The following is a 27,210-nucleotide window of genomic DNA, read 5'->3' on the forward strand; positions in this document are numbered from 1 at the left end:
GCCTCACTCCTGGTCTATTTATGCCACCCAACTTTGAGCCTTAATTAGGCTCATTGAACTAGCTGTACATGTTACTTCACACCTCATTGGACTTTTATCAATATCATGTTGGATGTTTATTTATTTACTGCTCAAGTATGCACACACTTCACAACATTTGATTTATCAATTTTCATACATTTCATATTTTGTGTATTTTGTATTATATCTCTCTACAAGATCTCACAAATTGATGCTCTGGGACCAGTGAAACATTTTGAATTTAACTGAATTGAAAAAGCAGAGGATCAATTCCTGGAATCCCTGGATTAAAAAAAATCATACTCACTGGAGACTCTGCATTTTTCCATATGATTTCAATGACTTGGTGCTGAAGACTTGAGTCTTGTCCCAGCAGTGGCACACTGCTCATCTCCAATATAGATGGCTGACACTCTTTTAGGCATTTTAGCCAAAGGGTAAACACTAAAATCAACAAAACATTAAGCACATCGTATGGGTCAATAAAAATAATGTACAAATAATGATAATACAATGAACGAACTTTAACACAAAAATACCTTGGAATGCATAGTAATGATCTTCTAATGACTCTTCACAGATAGCAGAAACAACAGGGAACATATCCAGGAGAAGGCAAGTCTAGGACACAAACACATGTACTTGCATACACACACACAAAGAAAACCTCATAAAAACAACCATGGCAAGAGGAGGTGTGTAGTGTAGACTTCTGACCCAGCACACAAGCTGGTGAAAATAAAGTCACAATGACACAAATAATGTAAATTGTGTGTCATAAATTTAAAAATCTGATATTTACAACAATGCTTTACAAACTGGGCAATGGGGTAATCGGACTAATTATCTATCCACTGACATGTTCTAATCAGGTGATCAAGTAAAAAAATACATTAATGACCTCCTACTCCACCATTACCACCCTGCCCCACCACTTAATACCCTGATAAACCTACCCTGTTATGATCAAGGTCATAGGCAAGAATGTCCTTTCTGCAGGCAGTCAGTAAACCTCGGCTCAAAGCCAGTCTCTCCAATCTATCCTTCGTTCTGCAATGACATTGTACCTGAAGTTCTCCCAGAGTCAGCTTCCAGGGTTCTAAGAGACAAAGAAACTAATCATAATAGGCATTCAAACAATACAAAGTCAATCTCTGATCCTATCAATCAGCAGATGCGGTACCGTCACATCGGTGTGACAGGAATGTTGGAAATTAAACGTTCTAAAGAATATCTGGGTTCATTGACTTCAATATGGAATTTTGGAAACTTACATTGTTGCGGAACAGAACACTATAACGTTACAGCATGTCAATTACTTCTACTCGTGGAAGTGGATAACATTAGCCAAATGTGAAGATTACTATTAGATAACTAGAAAAGCATCTCCTGAAGGAAATACAGTGCATGAAAATGCAAAAAATATGATGTAAAATATCATAGAGAGTAAAAACAAACTATATTGGTTGCTAGGTAGATGAGGTTTAATATAGTTGGAATGACTGAACAGTTAAAAAGGTGGATAGTTTATATAGTTAAATGATTTTCTTGGTAGATAAGGTTTAATATAGTTGGAATGATTGACCGGTTAAATAGGTGGATAATTTAAATGGTTAAATTATTAAGGTAGATAATTGACGATAACTGACAGTTGGAATGGATAACTATGTTATCAAAGATAATAATGTTAACCAAGTTACTTAACTTAGTTAACTTAGCTAATGTTTTCATTTTTAGCAGTTATGCTAACTATGATAACTAGCATGTTAGTATACTAACTATGTTAACCATGTTACTTAGCTAATCATTTTTAGCAGTTTTGCTAAAAATGTTAACTATTATGTTAACATGTAAGCATGCTAACTATGTTACTTAGCTAACTTAGCTAATCATTTTTAAAAGTTATGCTAACTAGCATGCTAACATGCTAATTATGCTAACCATGTTACTTAGCTAACTTAGCTAATAACTTTTAGCAGTTTTGCTAAAAATGCTAACTAACATGTTAGCATGCTAACTATGCTAACCATGTTACTTAGCTAACGTAGCTAATAATTTTTAACAGTTATGCTAACTATGCTAACTAGCATGTTAACTATGCTAACCATGTTACTTAGCTAACTTAGCTAATCATTTTTAGCAGTTTTGCAAAAAATATTAACTAGCATGCTAACATGCTAGCATGCTAACTATACTAACCATGTTACTTAGCTAAGCGAAGTGCGGGCAAAGTTTGCACAGAAATGTACGATTTTTCCCACCCTCATCGACCTTGTCATAAAACTTGTTTAAATGATCACACGACGCCTCCTTGCTGCTTTGTCGTCTACATCAGCCTTTCTCAAACTTCTTTGACCTGAGGCCCAGTCAAGGCATACTATGGGGTCAAAGGGCCCACCTACATGAACCCACCCCCTTCTCCCACCCCCCATCAAATTGTAATATCATCACAATTATTATTTTTTTTATACTATATTGCTATACATGCACTTCAAAACAGTCAATGTTTAAAGTGCTAAGATTGTTCACAAAAGTTTGTGAAAGCATGCACATCAGAGTACTGCTTTACTAATGTAAAATATAATTAGGCCTACACTAGTTTCATTGTTTTTGCATTGTTGCATGATTGATATGCTATTTAATTACATTTCATTTGAATGCCTGAATGTAAGAATTCAGGAAACACAATACCAGCTTTTAACATTTCAGTTGTTTACTAGTTTATGTAAATCACATAACACATGAACTGTTTACATACTACTGATAGCCCATTACTGTACACAATAATACTGTGCCCATTCATTAACATTAAACATCAGGCGTCTTGTTTACACATTTAAACCATATTTGCACTTCGAAATTCGCTTACAAATTGTAGTAACTACATCTACGAAGTCTAAGGAAGATATCTATGAACATACTACATGGTTAAGATACATTTTGACAGAACTACAGACTTCGTGAAAGTAGCCTAGTAGCCCTACATAAAAGGCTCCATTAACTTCATTGCAAAATCGCGGTTGGTCTGTTTACACACTAAAACCATATTTACACTTCGAAATTCGCTTCCAAATTGTAGTAACTACATCTACGAAGTCTAAGGAAGATAACCTTGTAGTCTGTTCAACGATAAGATACATTTTGACAGAACTACAGACCTCGTAAAAGTAGTACCTAAAATGAGTGTGATAAATGGCCATCACGTAGCCTAAAGCATATAGCACTAGCATATGACAACAGCAAATAGCTAACGTTTACGTTAGCCTAACTTACTTATCGTTGACGTTGACCCATTGACGTTGACATTCTTTTTAATAAACTGCCTGTAGACTTACACAGTTCTGAATGCTTCGGTTTACATGTAGATACCCTCATTATGCTACAGTGTAAGTGTGTTGCTATTTGGAGCCTTGGTAGCTATTTATTTTTACTACGTTTAGTTCAAGTGCTCTGGTTCAAGCATCGTTGTGTTTGGTGGGTCAGGTGACGAGCCGTCGGATCACAGCACAGCACCCAGAATGCATTGCAACACACCGTCTTAAAGGGACTCATCGTTAGGTCGGCTTTAAATGGCATACAGAACCTGTAGCAATATAACGTTGTCTGTAAGCTCCACAGATCGTGGCAAGACAATTGAATTGATTGTGGACTTCTTGCCGGGCAAAGATGAGTAACTTAACTTGAATAGTAATGATGCGTGGATGTGCAAAATATCTGTATGAAAGTGTGTTTCTCAATGTAATAATCTATACAACTATACTCTTAACCAAGTTTAAATGGAGCTAGCTGGGCATAGGATTGGGCTGAATGGATTGGTAAAATACTTTATTTATTTATTTTTTTAATGACCTATATGAACATGGTTTGGCTTTAAAAAAAAGATGAAGTTGTTGGCTGCTGGAACCGAAAAAAGGACTGCATTTTCTTAAAAGACAATGTGACTGAAGTGCGGGCAAAGTTTGCACAGAAATGTACGATTTTTCCCACCCTCATCGACCTCGTCATAAAACTTGTTTAAATGATCACACGACGCCTCCTTGCTGCTTTGTTGTCTACATCAGCATTTCTCAAACTTCTTTGACCTGAGGCCCAGTCAAGGCATACTTTGGGGTCATAGGGCCCACCTACATGAACCCACCCCCTCCTCCCAACCCCTATTAAAATTGTAATGATATCACAATTATTATTTTTATACTATATTGCCTACATGCACTTCAAAACAGTCAATGTTTAAAGTGCTAAGATTGTTTACAAAAGTTTGTGAAAGCATGCACATCAGAGTACTGCTTTACTAATGTAAAATATAATTAGGCCTACACTAGTTTCATTGTTTTTGCATTGTTGCATGATTGATATGCTATTTAATTACATTTCATTTGAATGCCTGAATGTAAGAATTCAGGAAACACAATACCAGCTTTTAACATTTCTGTTGTTAGTTTATGTAAATCACATAACACATGAACTGTTTACATACTACTGATAGCCCATTACTGCACACAATAATACTGTGCCCATTCATTAACATATATTAAACATCAGGCGTCTTGTTTACACATTTAAACCATATTTGCACTTCGAATTTCGCTTCCAAACTGTAATAACTACATCTACAAAGTCTAAAGAAGATAACCATGTAGTCTGTTCATAGATAAGATCGATCAATTTTGACAGAACTACAGACTTCGTGAAAGTAGCCTAGTAGTCCTACATAAAAGGCTCCATATTCACTTCATTGCAAAATCGCGGTTGGTCTGTTTACACACTAAAACCATATTTACACTTCGAAATTCGCTTCCAAATTGTAGTAACTACATCTACGAAGTCTAAGGAAGATAATCATGTAGTCTGTTCATAGATAAGATACATTTTGACAGAACTACAGACTTCGTGAAAGTAGCCTAGAAGCCCTACATAAAAGGCTCCATTAACTTCATTGCAAAATCGCGGTTGGTCTGTTTACACACTAAAACCATATTTACACTTCGAAATTCGCTTCCAAATTGTAGTAACTACATCTACGAAGTCTAAGGAAGATAATCATGCAGTCTGTTCATAGATAAGATACATTTTGACAGAACTACAGACTTCGTAAAAGTAGCCTAGAAGCCCTACATAAAAGGCTCCATTAACTTCATTGCAAAATCGCGGTTGGTCTGTTTACACACTAAAAACATATTTACACTTCGAAATTCGCTTCCAAATTGTAGTAACTACATCTACGAAGTCTAAGGAAGATAATCATGTAGTCTGTTCATAGATAAGATACATTTTGACAGAACTACAGACTTCGTGAAAGTAGCCTAGAAGCCCTACATAAAAGACTCCATTAACTTCATTGCAAAATCGCGGTTGGTCTGTTTACACACTAAAACCATATTTACACTTCGAAATTCGCTTCCAAATTGTAGTAACTACATCTACGAAGTCTAAGGAAGATAACCTTGTAGTCTGTTCAACGATAAGATACATTTTGACAGAACTACAGACCTCGTAAAAGTAGTACCTAAAATTAGTGTGATAAATGGCCATCACGTAGCCTAAAGCATATAGCACTAGCATATGACAACAGCAAATAGCTAACGTTTACGTTAGCCTAACTTACTTATCGTTGACGTTGACCCGACACGTTTATAAGTTAGACCATAGACTGATAAGGACGTCCATCAAAATTCCGTGTGTATCCTGTGTATCTTTCGTGCTGCTATCCTGTTGCCTTTTCCCTGTTGTTCCGGCAACAAGGTTTTTACGCGATATTTGCCACATCCCAGAGAGTTGTTGTTTGGTGGGTCAGGTGACGAGCCGTCGAATCACAGCACAGCACCCAGAATGCATTGCAACACACCGTCTAGAAGGAACTCAGCGTTAGGTCGGCTTTAAATAGCATACAGAACCTATAGTAATATAACGTTGTCTGTAAGCTCCACAGATCGTGGCAAGACAATTGAATTGATTGTGGACTTCTTGCTGGGCAACGATGAGTAACTTCATTAGTAATGCTGCGTGGATATGCATGATATCTGTATGAAAGTGTGTTTCTCAATGTAATAATCTATACAACTGTACACATCACTAAGTTCAAATGGAGCTAGCTGGGTATAGGGCTTATTCGCAAACACCGCCGCGGCCATATTGTTGATATGACATTCCAGTTCTATAGGCTATTCTATGTGACAATCGCCTGTAGCAAGTAGATGATCTGAGCAGAGCACAGTAGCCTAACGGCTTCATCTCGTCAATATAAGTAAATAAACTTATGGACCCATATCTAATAGCATTAAGTAGTCTAAAGATCCGTAATTATTGTCAACTGTAAATTACCCCGATATTTATTTATAGCCTAACTGTCTTGTTCATACATCGGCACACGTCGCCGGTAGGCGACTACATCAGGCTACTGATGTCTCCGCATTGCATAGGGGCAGCTGTCTGCGCTGTGCGCTGTCTAAAACGTATTTAACTTAAGCCCACAGAGGACAATATAATATAGTATAATATAGTATACAAATATAATAATGGCGATGTGAGGAGTTGGCTGTAAGTTTAGCCTAGGCTATTTATCCTATGTAGCCACAAGTCTCTCCTGCTCAGTCTCATTATCTTTTTCTGACCATGTCAACATTGAGCAACGAAAATAAGGGAGATTTTCCGGGTTACTCACCCAAAATACAGGGAAATGTCAACATTCGTCTTTCTGTTGCTATCCCTCTGCTGAGAGCAAGAATTCGTAGGCCTACTACAAAACTGCTGCACTAATTAAACGAGATGTGAAGCTAATCTAGGTCTAATGAGATTGGCGTCAAAGCGTGCTCTCCCACACTGTTCTGATCACTCTAAGGTCGCCTTCAGGCAAGCAAAACGATGCTTTAAAAACATATTTTTGCTGGAAGGGCAGGGGGTACAGGACAACAGCGGCTACAGAGACGGCCAAGTCCGATGGGGCTAATGTTATGAAAGTAATAAAATATGGGATATTTTACGGGAAAATATTAAAACAGGAAGACAGCTGGAAAAAAGTTGACAGGTATGTTTCTGACAGTGGGTGACTCTAGGGCTATTTGCTGTTGTTAGAACGGCCTGCCCTGTAGCCTAGGCATATTGCACAACATAGGCCTACCATCACGTTAAATTTTGTACAAATAAATAAATAGCCTACAGCGATCATACCGGCGCTTGTCAATTGACAGCTGCATTAAATAGACCAACCTATGCATTTTCTATATCAACAAAATGGCCGCTGCGAACGTTATTACCTGATTATTACGTAGATCGAATAAGCCTAATAGGACTGGGCTGAATGGATTGGTGAAATACTTTATTTATTTTTTTAATGACCTATATGAACATGGTTTGGCTTTAAAAAAAAGAGGAGACAGCACTTCGCGCTGTCTCCTCTTTTTTTACATGACCTTTACACTTAGTGCTGGCAAGGCATTGAACTGGGCTGAATGGATTTGGAAAATATATATATATATTTTTTTTAATGACCTGTATCAACATGGTTTGGCTTTAAAAAAAAAGATGAGACAGCGCGAAGCGCTGTCTTATCTTTTTTTACATTACCTTTACACTTAGTGCTGGCAAGGCATTGAACTGGGCTTCATTCAAGGATTCCAACGGTACCTCATTCATGAAAATCGGACATACTGGTCAAAAGTTACATGCACACACCTTCATATACACAGACAGCCCAGCCCAGCCCATCAGAGCTCTGCCAGGTGGCTTAGAACTCTTCCAGGTGCAAGCTTAAGCAATTAGAGCTGTGATGTCACAATCGAAATTTGAATTCTGAACATTCCGCCATTCATTTCAATGGGCCCAAAAAACGCAGAAAAACGGGAATACCGCGAAAACGACAAGGGCCAGCGACACGAAATTAACAAGCAAGTTACACCGGTTCGGGCCTGAATTTTTGGAGTTCGAACCGCGTCGATAGCTCAAACGGTCTAGGAGCAGTAGTTCGGCCAAAAAGTGGGTGAACAGGAATAATAAATAAACTAGAATTGCGGTTCCGAGGAACTGCAAGAGTGGGTTTGATCAGTGGCACGGAACTCGGCCTCATCCAAGGATTCCAACGGTACCTCATTTATGAAAATCGGGCACACGGATCAAAAGTTGTCTGCATTAACGCAACATCCAATAAGCTAAAACGCATAAATAACATGGTTGCTATGCTGGTTGCTATGGTGGTCGCTAGGTTGACATTACAGGGGTGGTTTCTAGGTTGTTGCTAGGGTAATTAGTTAGTTGCTAGTAAGCCATCTTAAGCTGACTGCATAAAGTGATTATTTTAAGAGATACATTTTCAAACCAGAACTGTGTATAGGTCATGGTTAAAAACGTATCAGAATCTCAGAAATAATCAAGTAATGCAGCCAGTTTAAGATTTTTTAAGAAGTCAGATTTTTTAAAGGCAATCAAATTTCTGCTGACTCTCTTCTGGCTGCGGTTAAAGGCCAGCGCCTCCTGAGAGGCCTGAAGGGTCAGTTCTGAGGTTGTTGGCTGCTGAAACCGAAAAATGGACTGCATTTTCTTAAAAGACAATGTGACTGAAGTGCGGGCAAAGTTTGCACAGAAATGTACGATTTTTCCCACCCTCATCGACCTTGTCATAAAACTTGTTTAAATGATCACACGACGCCTCCTTGCTGCTTTGTCGTCTACATCAGCCTTTCTCAAACTTCTTTGACCTGAGGCCCAGTCAAGGCATACTTTGGGGTCATAGGGCCCACCTACATGAACCTACCCCCTCCTCCCACCCCCCATCAAATTGTAATATCATCACAATTATTATTTTTTTTATACTATATTGCTATACATGCACTTCAAAACAGTCAATGTTTAAAGTGCTAAGATTGTTCACAAAAGTTTGTGAAAGCATGCACATCAGAGTACTGCTTTACTAATGTAAAATATAATTAGGCCTACACTAGTTTCATTGTTTTTGCATTGTTGCATGATTGATATGCTATTTAATTACATTTCATTTGAATGCCTGAATGTAAGAATTCAGGAAACACAATACCAGCTTTTAACATTTATGTTGTTTACTAGTTTATGTAAATCACATAACACATGAACTGTTTACATACTACTGATAGCCCATCACTGTACACAATAGATTAGTATCTTCAAATAGTCAAGGTTGTTGACTGCTGAAACCGAAAAATGGACTGCATTTTCTTAAAAGACAATGTGACTGAAGTGCGGGCAAAGTTTGCACAGAAATGTACGATTTTTCCCACCCTCATCGACCTTGTCATAAAACTTGTTTAAATGATCACACGACGCCTCCTTGCTGCTTTGTCGTCTACATCAGCCTTTCTCAAACTTCTTTGACCTGAGGCCCAGTCAAGGCATACTTTGGGGTCATAGGGCCCACCTACATGAACCCACCCCCTCCTCCCACCCCCCATCAAATTGTAATATCATCACAATTATTATTATTTTTATACTATATTGCTATACATGCACTTCAAAACAGTCAATGTTTAAAGTGCTAAGATTGTTCACAAAAGTTTGTGAAAGCATGCACATCAGAGTACTGCTTTACTAATGTAAAATATAATTAGGCCTACACTAGTTTCATTGTTTTTGCATTGTTGCATGATTGATATGCTATTTAATTACATTTCATTTGAATGCCTGAATGTAAGAATTCAGGAAACACAATACCAGCTTTTAACATTTATGTTGTTTACTAGTTTATGTAAATCACATAACACATGAACTGTTTACATACTACTGATAGCCCATCACTGTACACAATAGATTAGTATCTTCAAATAGTCAAGGTTGTTGACTGCTGAAACCGAAAAATGGACTGCATTTTCTTAAAAGACAATGTGACTGAAGTGCGGGCAAAGTTTGCACAGAAATGTACGATTTTTCCCACCCTCATCGACCTTGTCATAAAACTTGTTTAAATGATCACACGACGCCTCCTTGCTGCTTTGTCGTCTACATCAGCCTTTCTCAAACTTCTTTGACCTGAGGCCCAGTCAAGGCATACTTTGGGGTCATAGGGCCCACCTACATGAACCCACCCCCTCCTCCCACCCCCCATCAAATTGTAATATCATCACAATTATTATTATTTTTATACTATATTGCTATACATGCACTTCAAAACAGTCAATGTTTAAAGTGCTAAGATTGTTCACAAAAGTTTGTGAAAGCATGCACATCAGAGTACTGCTTTACTAATGTAAAATATAATTAGGCCTACACTAGTTTCATTGTTTTTGCATTGTTGCATGATTGATATGCTATTTAATTACATTTCATTTGAATGCCTGAATGTAAGAATTCAGGAAACACAATACCAGCTTTTAACATTTCAGTTGTTTACTAGTTTATGTAAATCACATAACACATGAACTGTTTACATAGTACTGATAGCCCATTACTGTACACAATAATACTGTGCCCATTCATTAACATTAAACATCAGGCGTCTTGTTTACACATTTAAACCATATTTGCACTTCGAAATTCGCTTCCAAATTGTAGTAACTACATCTACGAAGTCTAAGGAAGATATCTATAAACATACTACATGGTTAAGATACATTTTGACAGAACTACAGACTTCGTGAAAGTAGCCTAGTAGCCCTACATAAAAGGCTCCATTAACTTCATTGCAAAATCGCGGTTGGTCTGTTTACACACTAAAACCATATTTACACTTCGAAATTCGCTTCCAAATTGTAGTAACTACATCTACGAAGTCTAAGGAAGATAATCATGTAGTCTGTTCATAGATAAGCTACATTTTGACAGAACTACAGACTTCGTGAAAGTAGCCTAGAAGCCCTACATAAAAGACTCCATTAACTTCATTGCAAAATCGCGGTTGGTCTGTTTACACACTAAAACCATATTTACACTTCGAAATTCGCTTCCAAATTGTAGTAACTACATCTACGAAGTCTAAGGAAGATAACCTTGTAGTCTGTTCAACGATAAGATACATTTTGACAGAACTACAGACCTCGTAAAAGTAGTACCTAAAATTAGTGTGATAAATGGCCATCACGTAGCCTAAAGCATATAGCACTAGCATATGACAACAGCAAATAGCTAACGTTTACGTTAGCCTAACTTACTTATCGTTGACGTTGACCCGACACGTTTATAAGTTAGACCATAGACTGATAAGGACGTCCATCAAAATTCCGTGTGTATCCTGTGTATCTTTCGTGCTGCTATCCTGTTGCCTTTTCCCTGTTGTTCCGGCAACAAGGTTTTTACGCGATATTTGCCACATCCCAGAGAGTTGTTGTTTGGTGGGTCAGGTGACGAGCCGTCGAATCACAGCACAGCACCCAGAATGCATTGCAACACACCGTCTAGAAGGGACTCAGCGTTAGGTCGGCTTTAAATAGCATACAGAACCTATAGTAATATAACGTTGTCTGTAAGCTCCACAGATCGTGGCAAGACAATTGAATTGATTGAGGACTTCTTGCTGGGCAACGATGAGTAACTTGATTAGTAATGCTGCGTGGATATGCATGATATCTGTATGAAAGTGTGTTTCTCAATGTAATAATCTATACAACTGTACACATGACTAAGTTCAAATGGAGCTAGCTGGGTATAGGACTGGGCTGAATGGATTGGTGAAATACTTAATTTATTTTTTTAATGACCTATATGAACATGGTTTGGCTTTAAAAAAAAGAGGAGACAGCGCGAACATGACCTTTACACTTAGTGCTGGCAAGGCATTGAACTGGGCTGAATGGATTTGGAAAATATATATATATTTTTTTTTTAATGACCTGTATCAACATGGTTTGGCTTTAAAAAAAAGATGAGACAGCGCTCTTTTTTTACATTACCTTTACACTTAGTGCTGGCAAGGCATTGAACTGGGCTTCATTCAAGGATTCCAACGGTACCTCATTCATGAAAATCGGACATACTGGTCAAAAGTTACATGCACACACCTTCATATACACAGACAGCCCAGCCCAGCCCATCAGAGCTCTGCCAGGTGGCTTAGAACTCTTCCAGGTGCAAGCTTAAGCAATTAGAGCTGTGATGTCACAATCGAAATTTGAATTCTGAACATTCCGCCATTCATTTCAATGGGCCCAAAAAACGCAGAAAAACGGGAATACCGCGAAAACGACAAGGGCCAGCGACACGAAATTAACAAGCAAGTTACACCGGTTCGGGCCTGAATTTTTGGAGTTCGAACCGCGTCGATAGCTCAAACGGTCTAGGAGCAGTAGTTCGGCCAAAAAGTGGGTGAACAGGAATAATAAATAAACTAGAATTGCGGTTCCGAGGAACTGCAAGAGTGGGTTTGATCAGGGGCATGGAACTCGGCCTCGTCCAAGGATTCCAACGGTACCTCATTTATGAAAATCGGACATACGGGTCAAAAGTTACATGCACACACCTTCATATACACAGACAGCCCAGCCCAGCCCATTAGAGCTCTGCCAGGTGGCTTAGAACTCTTCCAGGTGCAAGCTTAAGCAATTAGAGCTGTGATGTCACTGATTGAATTCTGAACATTCCGCCATTCATTTCAATGGGCCCAAAAAACGCAGAAAAACCTGAATACCGCGAAAACGTCAAGGGCCAGCGACACGAAATCAACAAGCAAGTTACACCGGTTCGGGCCTGAATTTTTGGCGTTCGAACCTCGTCGATAGCTCAAACTGACAGTTGGAATGGCTCTAATGTTTGCTAGCAGTTATGCTAACTATGTTATCAAAGATAATAATGTTAACCAAGTTACTTAACTTAGCTAATGTTTTCATTTTTAATAGTTATGCTAACTATGCTAACTAGCATGTTAGCATGCTAACTATGCTAACCATTTGACTTAGCTAATCATTTTTAGCAGTTTTGCTAAAAATGCTAACTAGCATGCTAACATGTTAGCATGCTAACTATGTTAACCACGTTACTTAGCTAACTTAGCTAATCATTTTTAGCAGTTTTGCAAAAAATGCTAACTAGCGTGCTAACATGCTAACCATTTGACTTAGCTAACTTAGCTAATCATTTTTAGCAGTTTTGCTAAAAATGCTAACTAGCATGTTAACTATGCTAACCATGTTACTTAGCTAACTTAGCTAATCATTTTTAGCAGTTTTGCTAAAAATGCTAACTAGCGTGCTAACATGCTAACCATGTGACTTAGCTAACTTAGCTAATCATTTTTAGCAGTTTTGTTAAAAATGCTAACTAGCATGTTAACTATGCTAACCATGTTACTTAGCTAACTTAGCTAATCATTTTTAGCAGTTTTGCTAAAAATGCTAGCTAGCATGCTAACTATGCTAACCATGTGACTTAGCTAATCGTTTTTAGCAGTTTTGCAAAAAATGCTAACTAGCATGCTAACATGTTAGCATGCTAACTATGCTAACCATGTGACTTAGCTAACTTATCTAATCATTTTTAGCAGTTTTGCTAAAAATGCTAACTAGCATGCTAACATGTTAGCATGCTAACTATGCTAACTAGCTACAGTGGGTAGGAGTCATAGTTGATGACAAGTAACAGTTACAATGGCTGAACAGTTAAAAAGTTCAGTAGTTTAAAGGGTTAAATTGTTTAACAGTGAAATATTGTAGTGAGGACTTTTATTTTGAAACAGTTTTTGGCAGAGGAAGCAGTTGAACAAGATGTGTAGTCTTAGGGCCTGTTTACACGTATCTAGATATAAAAAAAACCCGGATATTTTTGTATGCGTTTGTTTTTTTAATCGCGTTTACACGACATTCGATTAGAAAATATATCCATACACACTAGAACGCAAAATGATTCCAAAGGCGAATGTTTATGTAGAACCTAAAGTGTCGTCTAGGTCATCTACTTGTCTGCGTTGCCCTCCTCCCCTCAATTAGCCTAATAGCAGGAGAGGAAAGACGCTTTGGTTTACCAGTACTAGTTTATCAGTTTGGCAGAAATTACATGCACAACACAGTAGGCTATGATAGGCCAACGATACACAATATGAGATGGAGATGAGTTGTCAGTTATGTTATATCGTGGCAAGGAACGATTAAAATGTGCAAAAGCCTACCAACATCTCACTGTTCACTTTACACAACTCGGCGTCTGTAACACGCCAGGCCAACAGATTGCACTATCCCAGTCAAAGTTCAATTGCAGATCCGAGAATAAATTTAGGTAAATTTAAAATGTACAGAAGGCTACGCGTTTTAGGCTGATTAAACCGAAGGGAAATTATGGCAAAAAGCTACTCATAAAGCAACCCATAGCCTACATGTGGACCGACGAGGTAGAACTAGGCTACTTTCTCTTAGTACAGTATAAAGTGAGGAAAGTTCAAGAGGGCACGGATTACATGCTAGCCTACTAATAGCCTATAAACATTAGCTCTCGCCCATGTTCATTTTGTCAAAGCAGCTCTTGGATGAAAATAGGTTGGCGCCTGCTTTATATCAACGCCACACCAAATCAGTAATGAAAACACTGATGAGCTGTTATGTTGCACTGCTTGCTGGAATGACGAATGCCACTCTCATTGGTTTTACACCCAAAAGACACCCATGACTGGTTAACATTAAACATTAGGCTACATTTATTTAGCTATCCACAACGTAAACAGGCGATTTAGAATGCCGTGCGTGTATACAGTACGCCCACACATCCTGCGATCTTAATTACATCCAATAATAGGCCTAGGCTAATTCATGAGAATATATCTGCATTTTAATAAAGACATGTAATAACACTGCCGTGATGTAAGTGTGGTAGGATATTGAGTATCCATGAGTTGCCAGGCTAGTGTTCATGGACAATGATCCAGCTAGTCTGCACGCACACATAGGGCCTTTTAACTGAGAAGGTTGGGGGAATGGGGCTGTTTTAATGACAGTGTTGGCAGCATGCAGAGCCAACATCACAACACGTTTCAATGCGCTAATAACGCTAAAACTCGCACGTCATGCCAAAACTAACCAGAATAGCAAACCCATTTAAAACTCACCATAGCATAACTTCTCAGATACGGCAATTAATCATGCCACAGTGTGCCAGAATAACAAACATAGCCTACCTTATCTTCTACATACATGTACATCCTCTAGGTTTGGAAATGAAGATGATTTAATCCAACATGTTATAATCCATTGAGTAGGCCTAGCCTAGGCTATGTTAGCGTCACAAGACGAGACTTACTTAGCTACATGAAGTAAACAACTAAACAACTCTATAATTAACTCAGAAGTCAACAGACAGTTGCTGTGTGAAACTGTGTGAGGTGAGCACGAAATAGTATGCGAAATATTAAAAATAATCGACTATCACGTGTGGTGTGTAGGCTACAGTTTGTGTGAAATGTAAATGTTCAGGCAGGCACTGCACTGCACGTCAAAAGCTCCGCTCTAGAATCTTTGCTGCACATATGAAATCGAATTGACCCACGACACAATTGAACGCGTCATCGTTTTAAGAAATCTTCACTTTGGAGTGCGTTTGTAAAAGTATGCGTTTGAGGGAGATAAATCTCTGTTTACGTGTAAACGAAAGGCCCAAACGCATACAAAAGTATGCGTTTATTCAAACATCTAGATACGTGTAAACAGGCCCTTAATAGGGCCAGTTTGTATGCTTAATGCCTGAGAATGGCAGTTGATGCAGCTGGCCCGAACACCTGCCATAGGATTCTAATTGCTGTGATGTCATAAAGGCCCAATGTTAAGTCAATGGGGAAATTTTGAATAGTTTTTAATTAATAGTTTAAAAAGTATAAAAGTTCTACGTTAAACGGTTGAAGCTGCATTAAATGCGTTAGCGGAAGAATAAGAATAAAATGCCTAAGAAGAACAGTACAGTGCATTTTTATGCACTATAAAAAGAAGCCTAGGAAGAACAGTACAGTGCATTTTCATGCACTACAAAAAGCCTAGGAAGAACAGTACAGTGCATTTTCATGCACTGTAATAAGAAGAATTCGGATAACAGTAGAGTGCATTTTCATGCACTCTAATAAGAAGACTTGGAAAAACAATATAGTGCATTTTCATGCACTATAATAATAATAATAAGAAGAAGAAGCCTAGGAAGAACAGTACAGTGCATTTTCATGCACTGTAATAAGAAGCCTAGAAAGAACAGTACAGTGCATTTTCATGCACTGTAATAAAATGCCTTGGAATAACAGTACAGTGCATTTTCATGCACTGTAATAAAATGCCTAGGAAGAACAGTACAGTGCATTTTCATGCACTGTAATAAGAAGCCTAGGAAGAACAGTACAGTGCATTTTCATGCACTGTAATAATAAGAAGCCTAGGAAGAACAGTACAGGTCTACTGCTGTGAATAGGCTAAATACCATTTTTATAGCCTACTACTGTATAGTTAACTTTGGCCTTGGTGCCCTGACATGTGGCCTTTGTGCCCCCCACCAAATATGCCCAACTGAAGGCCAAGTGGCATTGCCCCTAAAATGGTGAAATTCCAAGCCTGTTTACAACTCTTGTGCCCCTCCCCCACTATCACCGAGCATCCTCTCATCGAGTTTGTGCTCGTCAGTGCACACCAGACTGTGATTGACAGTCAGATCTCACACAGCCCTGCTCTGATTGGACCAGAAGAACCTGGAGCTGTGGATTTTTGCAAAACGAATAACAGGCTCTTAGCCTGGCGAGCCAGACCCACATTAAAATGTAGGGTCTGGGCACTCACCGTTCGCAGTGCTCAGTCCGAGGGGCGGGATAATGAGTTGTCTTTCAAATTCCCTCTGCACGCAATAGGACAGCGGCAGCGCTATGAGTCCCATGCGTTTCCCACCAGCGGAGTTGCTAGTTCAAACGTTTGCCAACATAATAAAAGCTTAACTCGTGTCACACTGTTCGCCAGCAGCAACATCCATCTTATTTGTTTTCAAGTAGCAGGGAATTCAAGCCAAACCATTGCCACTCTGCCATCAATCATTATGTTAAGTCCGCCTACCGACTCTAATCACATTGTGTGATGTGATTGGCCTTATCGAAGTTTAATTTTTCCAGCTCGCAAGCCAACGGAGAGTTGCTAGACTACCCTGGCAAATTACATTTGCTGCCACTAGGGTGCGTCTAGTCGGGCTCCATAATTCCTCCTCCTCTTGGTCGGTAACGTCTGTGTTGCTATCACCGACATATTCGTCACTCTGGCAAGGACGTGCCCTCTTGCAAACGCGACTCGGCCTATTACCCACTCCGCCCGTGGTGGAGATGGAACTCCCTTCTCAGCACGGTGATCAGTTAGGCCTACTCTTTCTAATGTTTTTGACCTGGCGTGTGGTGCCCTAACGAGACCTGGTGAGACTGCCACCTAGTGATAAACCCACGAAAATAAAAATGGCCTGGTTTTGACCTGACGTGCTTGCGTCACTGATTCGACCCAAAACGGCAACCAGCCGAGTTATGATAAAATGTCCAGATAAATAGTCATCTATTTCAGTTCTGTTCATGATAGAGTTCCCGAAATCGCACGAAACTTAGCTTTTTTCCCCGAAAAAAAGCTAAAAACACAATATTGCGATTTTGGCACTCAACGCATGGGAACAAAAAACACAATATTGCGTTTTTGGCACTCAGGGCCAGATATACGTACATTTGCGAACGTAGCGTTATCAGCGTCATGGACACACCGCAGATTGCAAACGCTGTCAGACCCAAGTTTCCGTCGTATTTAGCAATCGTTCAATCCTTAGTGTAAACTGCACCTTTCTCTGCCTTTCTCCGCCCATAAACGCAATTTACGAACGTCCACAACTGAATGGCAGCGCCTACATACAAGCGCAGTTGAATGAAGTTAACTGATGACAACATTAAAAAGAATCAAATGTTTAGCGATCATGAAATAATATCATACATGATAAGATGTAAACAAGCAGGGAGATAATGAAGATCAGTAGTTCTACTCATACTACTTGTGCACGTAGGCTATGGAAGATTGGTCAAATCTAGCAAGTAGGAAAGTTTAAGTGAATGACGTGAAAGTGAAAGTAAGACATTCGAAAGGCCAACGAAAGTTGAGGTTGCTTTTGGTAGTACAAATCCTTTCACCACAAAAACTGGTGCTCTAAATAGCGATTCTGTTGTCTTTGAAAGGTTCTCTTATTGACGCATTGAACTGCAATTTGGATTAACACCTGCTTTTACAAGGCGGAAGTATTTAGGCGCAGAATAGACGTGCGCTTTCAGGAGCAGTCTTTGTACATACCGCGGAATACATAATTAGGCGCTCTTTACTCTTCCCCTCCCATCTTTTCGCTAAACTCCCACTTTCCCCTGGATCCTCCCATGAATGCATATGCATGGCATGACAAACGCAATCTGCCACTTTCAGGTCCCGCGACAGGCAGTTTGCGCTTTTACATCATTGCGGCCTGTTTGTACATACCTCCTAATGATTTTACACGCACATTGCGAAACAAATATGCCTGAAGTCACTGGCGCCTTAAGGCAGGGGCTTACCTGGGCTTCAGCCCAGGGGCCTCGACCAATTAGGGGCCTCCTAATAATAATAATGATAATCAATAATAATAAACGGCGTGTCCGTATTCACTACGTCATTAGCCTACTCTGGAGCTAGCCTAAATAATTGAGCACATCGTACTGCTCTACAATTACATCCATGCAGAGGCCCCCTTTGTCTTCTCCAATTCTAAAGTGTAACAAAATGTAACAAAACGTAATAAATCCCAACGGGTGTAGCTAGAGGAGAGGCTGAAACTGACTGACAAACTTATCATACAAACTCTGGAGATAACGTGGGTAGGAATGATAAACGAATGACGTGGATTCCTGTAACTGTCCATGAAAACAGAAGGCATAGCAGGTAAATATCGTAGCAAATAGCCTGGAAATGAAACGGCTTTAAAAACGTATTTCACTTGTCTCATTGGAGTGAACGCAGAACATGGGCTGTGGCGCAAATAAATTACTTAGTGCTCTGCATCTCCGTTCACCAACAGCAAAGTTTGTGCTAACCCATTCTCACATATAAGTCTATGTTATGTTTTCTTGTTAACGTGAGATATGTCTCCGTAGTGTAGTGATAATGCATAAGGTAGCCACGTTCACGTCACATGAGCCAGCTTGTTATGTAGGCTAAAAGTATTTCTGTCCCTCCCAAACTGCGTTAAACTGGTGTGTTAAGTAGACAGAATTTCAAAAAACTCCTGGGGAACCCCCCAACACGACAAACACATGCACTTTTGAAAAGCTTTTAAACGTCCATATGTGTACCCATCTTTTAACTTGGCCTACAGCCAGTGTTGTAAAAGTCCAACGCTTGTTTTCGTGCAGTAGGCTAGCCTTTTTGATAAGCGATGTCATGGGTAGGCTGACGTGATTCGAGGGCTTTCTGTTCCTGTTTATGTAAAGGTTTTACATAGGCTGAATAATGATAGGCTACACTGCATGTTATTAACCCTTAGAACCCTAAGCTGTTTTTAGGGCATTTTCACTACCTTTATTCATAAGGATTTATTCTGGTCATTGTAAGTGCCACACACATATATTATATATTGTTTTTTTCAGGAGCGTTTAGGCTATTCAGATCTGCCATCGTTTCATGTATTAATACTAGCATTGATTTTATTTTGATTTTTAAAGAATTAAAATATAAAAAGTGTATTATAAAAATTCTTATATTTCGACATGTATCTCACCACTGCAAGCTCACAGCTCTACATGCATTTCATGTGTGTGTAGGGCAGACTGTCCTGAATCGGGCAATATAATTGCCATGTTGGAGGGATACTCTGGGGCTGAGCAATTTACAGAAATATTTGCTGTGTGATTTACGGAAATAAATGCCATTTTTTATTTAGTGATGAAAAATGACCTTTCTGCGCTCCATATCTGTGACACGAACTGATCTGACCTGACTTGACCCGAGGTTGCATGTTAGCCTGCGTGCCTGTGTGTATGCAGTCATAATAATTCTCAACTCTTTACTGCATTGCCATGAACAAAGTAAAGGCAAAAAAGTTGTTTATTTGTTGAACAAATTGGGATGCAATGTGAGCCTTGAATTGGATGCCATGCAGGAATTTGCTAGGATCTCAAAACCGGAATATGAACATGCTTTGCCATAGAGAAACACATGATAGCATTGGATTATAAACATGCTTTGCCACAAGAACAGACACAAACGTGGGGTAAGTCCAGCTATATTAAGTTATTATTTTGCTGTCACTTCGTCTGTTTTATAACCCAGAAGGATGTACTTGGTATCAAATGATAGCTCTGAGTCTCCTCTTTCATCTGACATACGTGGCATATCTATGCGATCACGGGTCCGCGAGTAATTCAAACGAGAGTAATGAGTGTGCAGCGTTGGTTTGTGTACATGACGTTATTATTTTGCAGTCACTTCGTCTGGTTTTATAAGCCAGAAGGATCGATAAACATGGTACCAATGGATAGCCCTGTGCCCCCTCTTTCATCTGATATGCTTACCATATCGATGCGATCACGGGTTCGCGAGTAATTCAAACTAGAGTAATGTGTGTGCAGGTGAATGCAGAGAAGTATAGACTGTAAATATGATGCAATTTGATTTAATTTCATGATTTTTTTTAATTTTCATACTTGATCGTACAGACAAGTGTGTAGTCTCGTTGGAAAGCCCCACTTCTGCTCTGTCGTGCAATAACGGTTTCATCTCGCTGCGATGAACCGTTCCGGAGCAATGTAACAGAGAAGAAAGGGTGTGTTTTTTGACGCACTTTGCGTCAATCGGGTTCTAAGGGTTAACCAAAAGCGCACGCTATGTGTCGGGTCAGATCGCGGGCCGGGTATCATTTAATCATAATTAACATTTGCGGTTGGTGGGGGTGGTGGGGGCCTTAAAAAACATATAGCCCAGGGGCCTCGGGTGGTATTAAGGCGCCCCTGCCTGAAGTGGGCGCAAAAGCGTTAGTGCATCTGGCCCTCAATGTGTTATTTTTTTTTAGTAATTCAGTATTTCCTAGTATTTTAGGTATTACATATTTTTTTATAGATTCACCATACCTGTATACAGTAGTGGAACCCCCACTGTTGTTGTATTTGTACATTTTTTATCATTTTAATGTTATGTAATGTTTATTGATATCATTGTACGTTACTTTGGACAAAAGTGTCTGCTAAGAACTATAAACATAGCATTATTCTACTAATACAATTGTGAAAATTACCAAGATATGGGTCACCTGGTCTGGTGAACTGAAGGAGAGACCATGCAGCCATCCTTCCAACTTTTTCCTCTGGAGCAGTGTTAATAAGCATGGCCACTGCAGTGCCTGCCAAAAGTCGCGTATCTTTGTTGATACTCTGTTCATAAAGAGAGGGCATTTGTGTGAAATTGATAATCATGTGTTAATACATAGTTGACAGGCAGATAAGCAAAGGACCTACCCATCCAAGAATGATGTCCATGAGAAACCCCAAAATGCTTGTCAAAACTGGATTAGATTGTTCTGTCCCAAACACCATAGATGACACTTCTTTGGGCAATATCTGAAAAATCTGAAGACACACCTGAAAGCAAACCGTACATGTGGATGTAAATTCTTCACAACAGTGTCTTGGTTGTAATCATGGATTGCTTTTCAAGCATCATAAAAGGTAATCTAAAGTTTTTCCAGGTGCCTCACATGGATGAAGGAACCAGACCTCCAACTACACCTCTCTTAAAGGTGCAGTCAGCAATCATACGCGATTACAAACCCATAACATTTTTGTCACATTCAGCAATCACCTCCTCACCATCCGCTAGCTGCCTATTCTGTGAGTACACTACAGTATGTAAAAAAGGGTGTCTGTAGGCAGCCAATTAAGATATAATCCTGTATAATAATAATTAAAAATGGTTAATGCGTTGATGATTGTCGAAGATGATTGTTCAACTGTGTGCTACGAAGCCAAGATTATAAAATGACAAACTGAAGCCATTGCATTTCAGATAGGCTAATTACATTTCAACACTTTGGCAGAACTATGAGACTTTATGGCACACAATAGCCTGACTAAGACCCCGTTTACACGTACATGGTTATTTTGAAAAATGGAGACATTTCCCTTTGTTTGTCCCCATGCATTTACATGCAAATGGAAAATTCGCCTCTGAAAATGATTCTTTCTAAAAAATCAGGCCAGAGTGGAGATTTCGGAAAACTTTGTTTGCATGTGAACTGAGAAAAACAGAGTTTTAGGCAGCCGACATCACAGTATGCGCCAAAACTTGCACCTGCACCAAAAGTGCGACCTATGATTACATTTTCATTTGTCTATGATGATCATGGATGCATTCAGAGTAGTAGTCGCATATATGTTGGATGTTGCAAATACAGTTCAAAAGAGAAAGAGGAAGTGATTTGTTGCTGTTGTTGCTATTTTCGGATTCTGATTGGCTAATGTGGGCTTGAGCTTCTCGTTACACTGCCACCTAGATGTTTGTCATGCTCTTGACGGCTCTTGTGCTAACCTCCGGCACATTTCCAACAGCGTTCAAAATGGCCCGGGTAACACCGTTACTTAAAGGAACACGCCACCCAATGTCAGTAGTAATATATGTTCTTACCTTAACTTTCATGAGTTGAGTCATACCTCTCCCGTGTCCGTACGTGCACTCAAACGCTCTGGTGCGCGGCTGGACTGTGTTAGCATGTTGCTATGCTAGCGGGCTTTGACGGCAACTAAGCGTAGGAGTAATCAAAAACATCCACGTTTTACCGACTTAAATACAGTTGCACGAGTAGTTGATAGAAATGCTACGGCCACGCAACGTGAAACGTGGCGATTTTCCAAGCGAATAAACCGGAGAACTACAATGTGTGGCGCAATAGCACTTGGGAGTACTTCGACCTAGCGTAGTAGTATTGTTAACACCTAATTGTAGATCCTATCCACCACAGAGTTTAGAATCCATGCTGGATCGACCCTCAGCCTCTCCCTCCCCTCTGAGCGAGAGAGGCACACACACTAGAGATGCGCTGATGGGCTACATAACTGCATAGCAAAACTTATCATCAATCAGCCATCCATCAACACCAAAGTTTTTTGACCAATTTTCGAAACGGCACCCGCCGACCATCCGCTGGTTGTTTTAATGTAGGCTATATGGGTGATACAGCGCTGCTGACGTGAGGCTAGAAAGCCCTTGCCTGTTCTAGGAAGACTGATCCAATGCAGCAAATATATTAAAAGGCTAAAGTCGTACATTGGCTATGTTGTAGCCTATCCCCAGAATATCAGCAGCAAACTCAGTCTCTGTCTCGCGAAACAGTCTCCAAATAAAACGCACATCGCCCTGTTGCCTTTTCTGCCAGCTTGTGAAAATATATCGTCCAAAATGCTTGATTGCATTGCATTCTCCACATTTTTAGCTACATTTTCATGTACCACATCAGCATTTTTGTTCAGTGAATCTTTTGTAAATTGCTTTACAATTACCGTCGGGCCCATAGGCCTATTGCTGGCTTGCCTCAGCTTCGGTCATGTCCTTTTACAATTTTATCATTGTAATAAAAAACGCAATTTGCCACATAATTTCAACATGCTCCTGGCCTACTAATTAATGCCTATTGTACTTTATTTTTTGCAAAAAGAAAGAAATCCTTGATAAAATAACAAGTCATTCACATTATAGGCTACTTTACACACTGTTATGTCAGGGTGACTGAAAGCCTGTTCTGAAGACTCCCATTCATTTTGACTGCACGAGCGCGTCTTTTTCAGACAGACAGCGCAATTCATTTTAAAGCAATTTACAAAAGATTCACTGAACAAAAATGCTGATGTGGTACATGAAAATGTAGCTAAAAATGTGGAGAATGCAATGCAATCAAGCATTTTGGACGATATATTTTCACAAGCTGGCAGTATAGGCAACAGGCCGATGTGCGTTTTATTTGGAGACTGTTTTGCGAGACAGAGACTGAGTTTGCTGCTGATATTCTGGGGATAGGCTACAACATAGCCAATGTACGACTTTAGCCTTTTAATATATTTGCTGCATTGGATCAGTCTTCCTAGAACAGGCAAGGGCTTTCTAGCCTCACGTCAGCAGCGCTGTATCACCCATATAGATAGATAGATAGATAGATAGATACTTTATTGATCCCCAGGGGATGAGTAGGCTGCCTCACCTGACGGCGCCGGAACCGGAACTCTATATATATAGCCTACATTAAAACAACCAGCGGATGGTCGGCGGGTGCCGTTTCGAAAATTGGTCAAAAAACTTTGGTGTTGATGGATGGCTGATGGATGATAAGTTTTGCTATGCAGTTATGTTTGAAATAATAGCCCATCAGCGCATCTCTAGTGTGTGTGCCTCTCTCTCGCTCAGAGGGGAGGGAGAGGCTGAGGGTCGATCCAGCATGGATTCTAAACTCTGTGGTGGATAGGATCTACAATTAGGTGTTAACAATACTACTACGCTAGGTCGAAGTACTCCCAAGTGCTATTGCGCCACACATTGTAGTTCTCCGGTTTATTCGCTTGGAAAATCGCCACGTTTCACGTTGCGTGGCCGTAGCATTTCTATCAACTACTCGTGCAACTGTATTTAAGTCGGTAAAACGTGGATGTTTTTGATTACTTCTACGCTTAGTTGCCGTCAAAGCCCGCTAGCATAGCAACATGCTAACACAGTCCAGCCGCGCACCAGAGCGTTTGAGTGCACGTACGGACACGGGAGAGGTATGACTCAACTCGTGAAAGTTAAGGTAAGAACATATATTACTACTGACATTGGGGGGGGTGTTCCTTTAAGGAACCTTCTCTCAACCCTGCTCAAGTCGAGAACTACCGCCCTGTCTCACTCCTGCCTTTCCTATCCAAAGGCATTGAACGAGCAGTCTCCAAACAGGTCTCTGACTTCCTTTCACAGAACAACCTTCTGGATCCAAATCAGTCTGGATTCAAAAGCGGCCACTCTACCGAAACGGCTCTGCTGTCTGTAACAGAAGCCTTAAAAGAAGCCAGGGCGACCGCTCGGTCATCAGTACTCATTCTGCTTGACTTATCGGCTGCCTTTGACACGGTTAATCGCCGCATCCTTCTCTCTATACTCGCTAACATGGGAATCTCCGGTTCTGCTCTCTCCTGGTTTGAATCCTACCTCACAGGACGCTCGTTTAACGTATCATGGCTTGGTCAACTATCTGCACCTCACCATCTCACCACAGGGGTCCCCCAGGGCTCAGTGCTGGGCCCCCTTCTCTTTGCTATCTACACCACCTCCTTGGGACAGATTATCCGTTCGCATGGCTTCTCATACCACTGCTATGCAGACGACACACAGCTCTATCTGTCCTTTTCACCTGATGACCCCTTGGTTTCAGCACGGATCTCGGACTGCCTCTCAGACATAGCTACATGGATGAAGGCACACCACCTCTAGCTGAACCTCTCAAAGACTGAACTGCTGGTCCTCCCAGCTAAACCTACCATACACCACGACATCAACATCAAATTTGACTCCCTGTCTGTTTCACCTACCAGGACTGCAAGAAATCTAGGAGTTGTTCTCGACAACCAACTGAACTTCTCAGATCATGTTGCCCGGTCATGCCGTTTCGCATTCTACAACATACGGAAAATCAGGACTTACTTGACTCAAGATGCTACCCAACTCCTGGTTCAGGCGATAGTCATCTCACGACTCGACTACTGCAACGCCCTCCTGACAGGTCTCCCAGCCTGCGCAGTGAAACCCCTTCAGATGATCCAGAACGCGGCGGCGTGCCTGGTCTACAACCAACCCAAAAGGGCACATGTTACCCCGCTGCTCATCCAGCTACACTGGCTACCTATGGCGGCCCGCATCAAATTCAAGGCTCTAACCCTTGCCTACAAAGTAGTCTCCGGTTCTGCTCCCACCTACTTGAATGCCCTCATACAGACATACACTACCACCAGACAGCTGCGCTCCTCAGACGAACGACGTCTAGCTCTACCACCGGTACGCTCAGGCCAAACCAAACTTTTCTCATCTGTTGTTCCTCGCTGGTGGAACACACTGCCAGTTCCTACAAGGGCAGGGACATCCTTCTCCATTTTAAAAAAACTCCTGAAGACCCAGCTCTTTAGATGTAATGTAATAGGTTAGTGTAAACAAACATTTTTCTGAAAACTGACAATGTTATTTTTGAAAACGGAGAGGGTGAAATGTCCGCTTATGAAAGTAGCCGACCACGTGTGAACATAGCCTAACAACGTAGCCTATTGTTAAGTCAAACTACCGGTTTAGAAAATGTTTGGGGTTTAGGGAAGATAAAAGATAGACATAGAAATCACAGGTGCCTAATCAAACTCCATGCGGGAAAAGAAGCAAAAAAGGCAGCTGTAAAAGTTTGCTGGAAGACTTACCACTGCGGACATCTGTGGAAATATTGCGCAGAACTAACTAAGGGCGCATTCACACTAGACCGTTTGGTCCAGACCAGAGTTTGTTTGATTTTTGCTAATGTGAATGCAGTCTACTGAACCCAGGTACAGACCAGGGTCCGCTAGAAAACGGAGGTCTAGGTTACGGTTTATTAGAACTCCTGTGCAGTTCGAATGCTACCATATTTTCCGGACTATAAGTCACACTTTTTTTCATAGTTTGGCTGGTGACTTATATATCAAAATATATATAATTTAACATGATTTCAAATGTTAATTCATACTGTCTGACATGAACCAAGGAGTAAACATTACCATCTACAGCCGCGAGAGGATGCTCTAGGCTTGTGGAATGCAGAGCCGTATACAGTGTTGGGGTCGTAACTCAAAATAAGTAACAAGTTACAAGTCACTGAAATTACTTTACTCGTTAGTCATTTTGGAAATTAACTTCACTTTTGAGTTGGTCTCTAACAGGGTGCAACATTCAAAGAATTCAAGTTCGGCACTAGTCAGCTAAAAGTAGCCTAATTTCACGCCTAGCAATAGCCTATACTGTATTAATTTGGCCACCTTTGCTAAATTTACCTTTTGTTTAGTTTTATTTTACCGTCATGTGGGTGTGCTTTAACATCAGTGAAGCTTTGGGCTTCATTCAGCATTTTGTTCTTCCATCGGAAATGACTCCTCTACATTTTCTGTCTGCAACCTTTCTGTTTTTGTTGTTTAGAAAAAGTTTTATACTATGCCCTTGATTGAATCTCATTAGACCATTAGCATCTCGCTGCAGCTCAACCTAGTTGCTGGAAGTTAGCCTACAG

General features: G+C 40.2%; 1 protein-coding gene across 2 annotated transcripts in view; it reads right to left on the reverse strand.

Moving 5' to 3' along the window:
* LOC143106512 (tRNA (32-2'-O)-methyltransferase regulator THADA-like) overlaps positions 1-27,210 on the reverse strand; it is a 47,216-nt gene that overhangs the window by 9,468 nt on the left and 10,538 nt on the right. Inside the window, exons 6-10 of one of the 2 annotated variants that reach the window (XM_076270815.1) lie at positions 21,413-21,535; positions 21,193-21,328; positions 978-1,120; positions 561-642; positions 329-465 (exon numbers count right to left, since the gene is read on the reverse strand). In XM_076270815.1, coding sequence (XP_076126930.1) covers positions 329-465; positions 561-642; positions 978-1,120; positions 21,193-21,328; positions 21,413-21,535 — 621 coding nt within the window. The remainder of the gene's footprint in view (positions 1-328; positions 466-560; positions 643-977; positions 1,121-21,192; positions 21,329-21,412; positions 21,536-27,210) is intronic. The other variant, XM_076270816.1, reaches the window with a different exon arrangement.

The sequence above is a fragment of the Alosa pseudoharengus genome, unplaced genomic scaffold (genome assembly GCF_046254945.1).
Source record: "Alosa pseudoharengus isolate Yale_2024_CS ecotype anadromous, Long Island Sound unplaced genomic scaffold, YU_APseudo_1.1 YU_APseudo_1.1_scf_6, whole genome shotgun sequence".
In the NCBI taxonomy this organism is placed as follows: Eukaryota; Metazoa; Chordata; class Actinopteri; order Clupeiformes; family Clupeidae; genus Alosa; species Alosa pseudoharengus.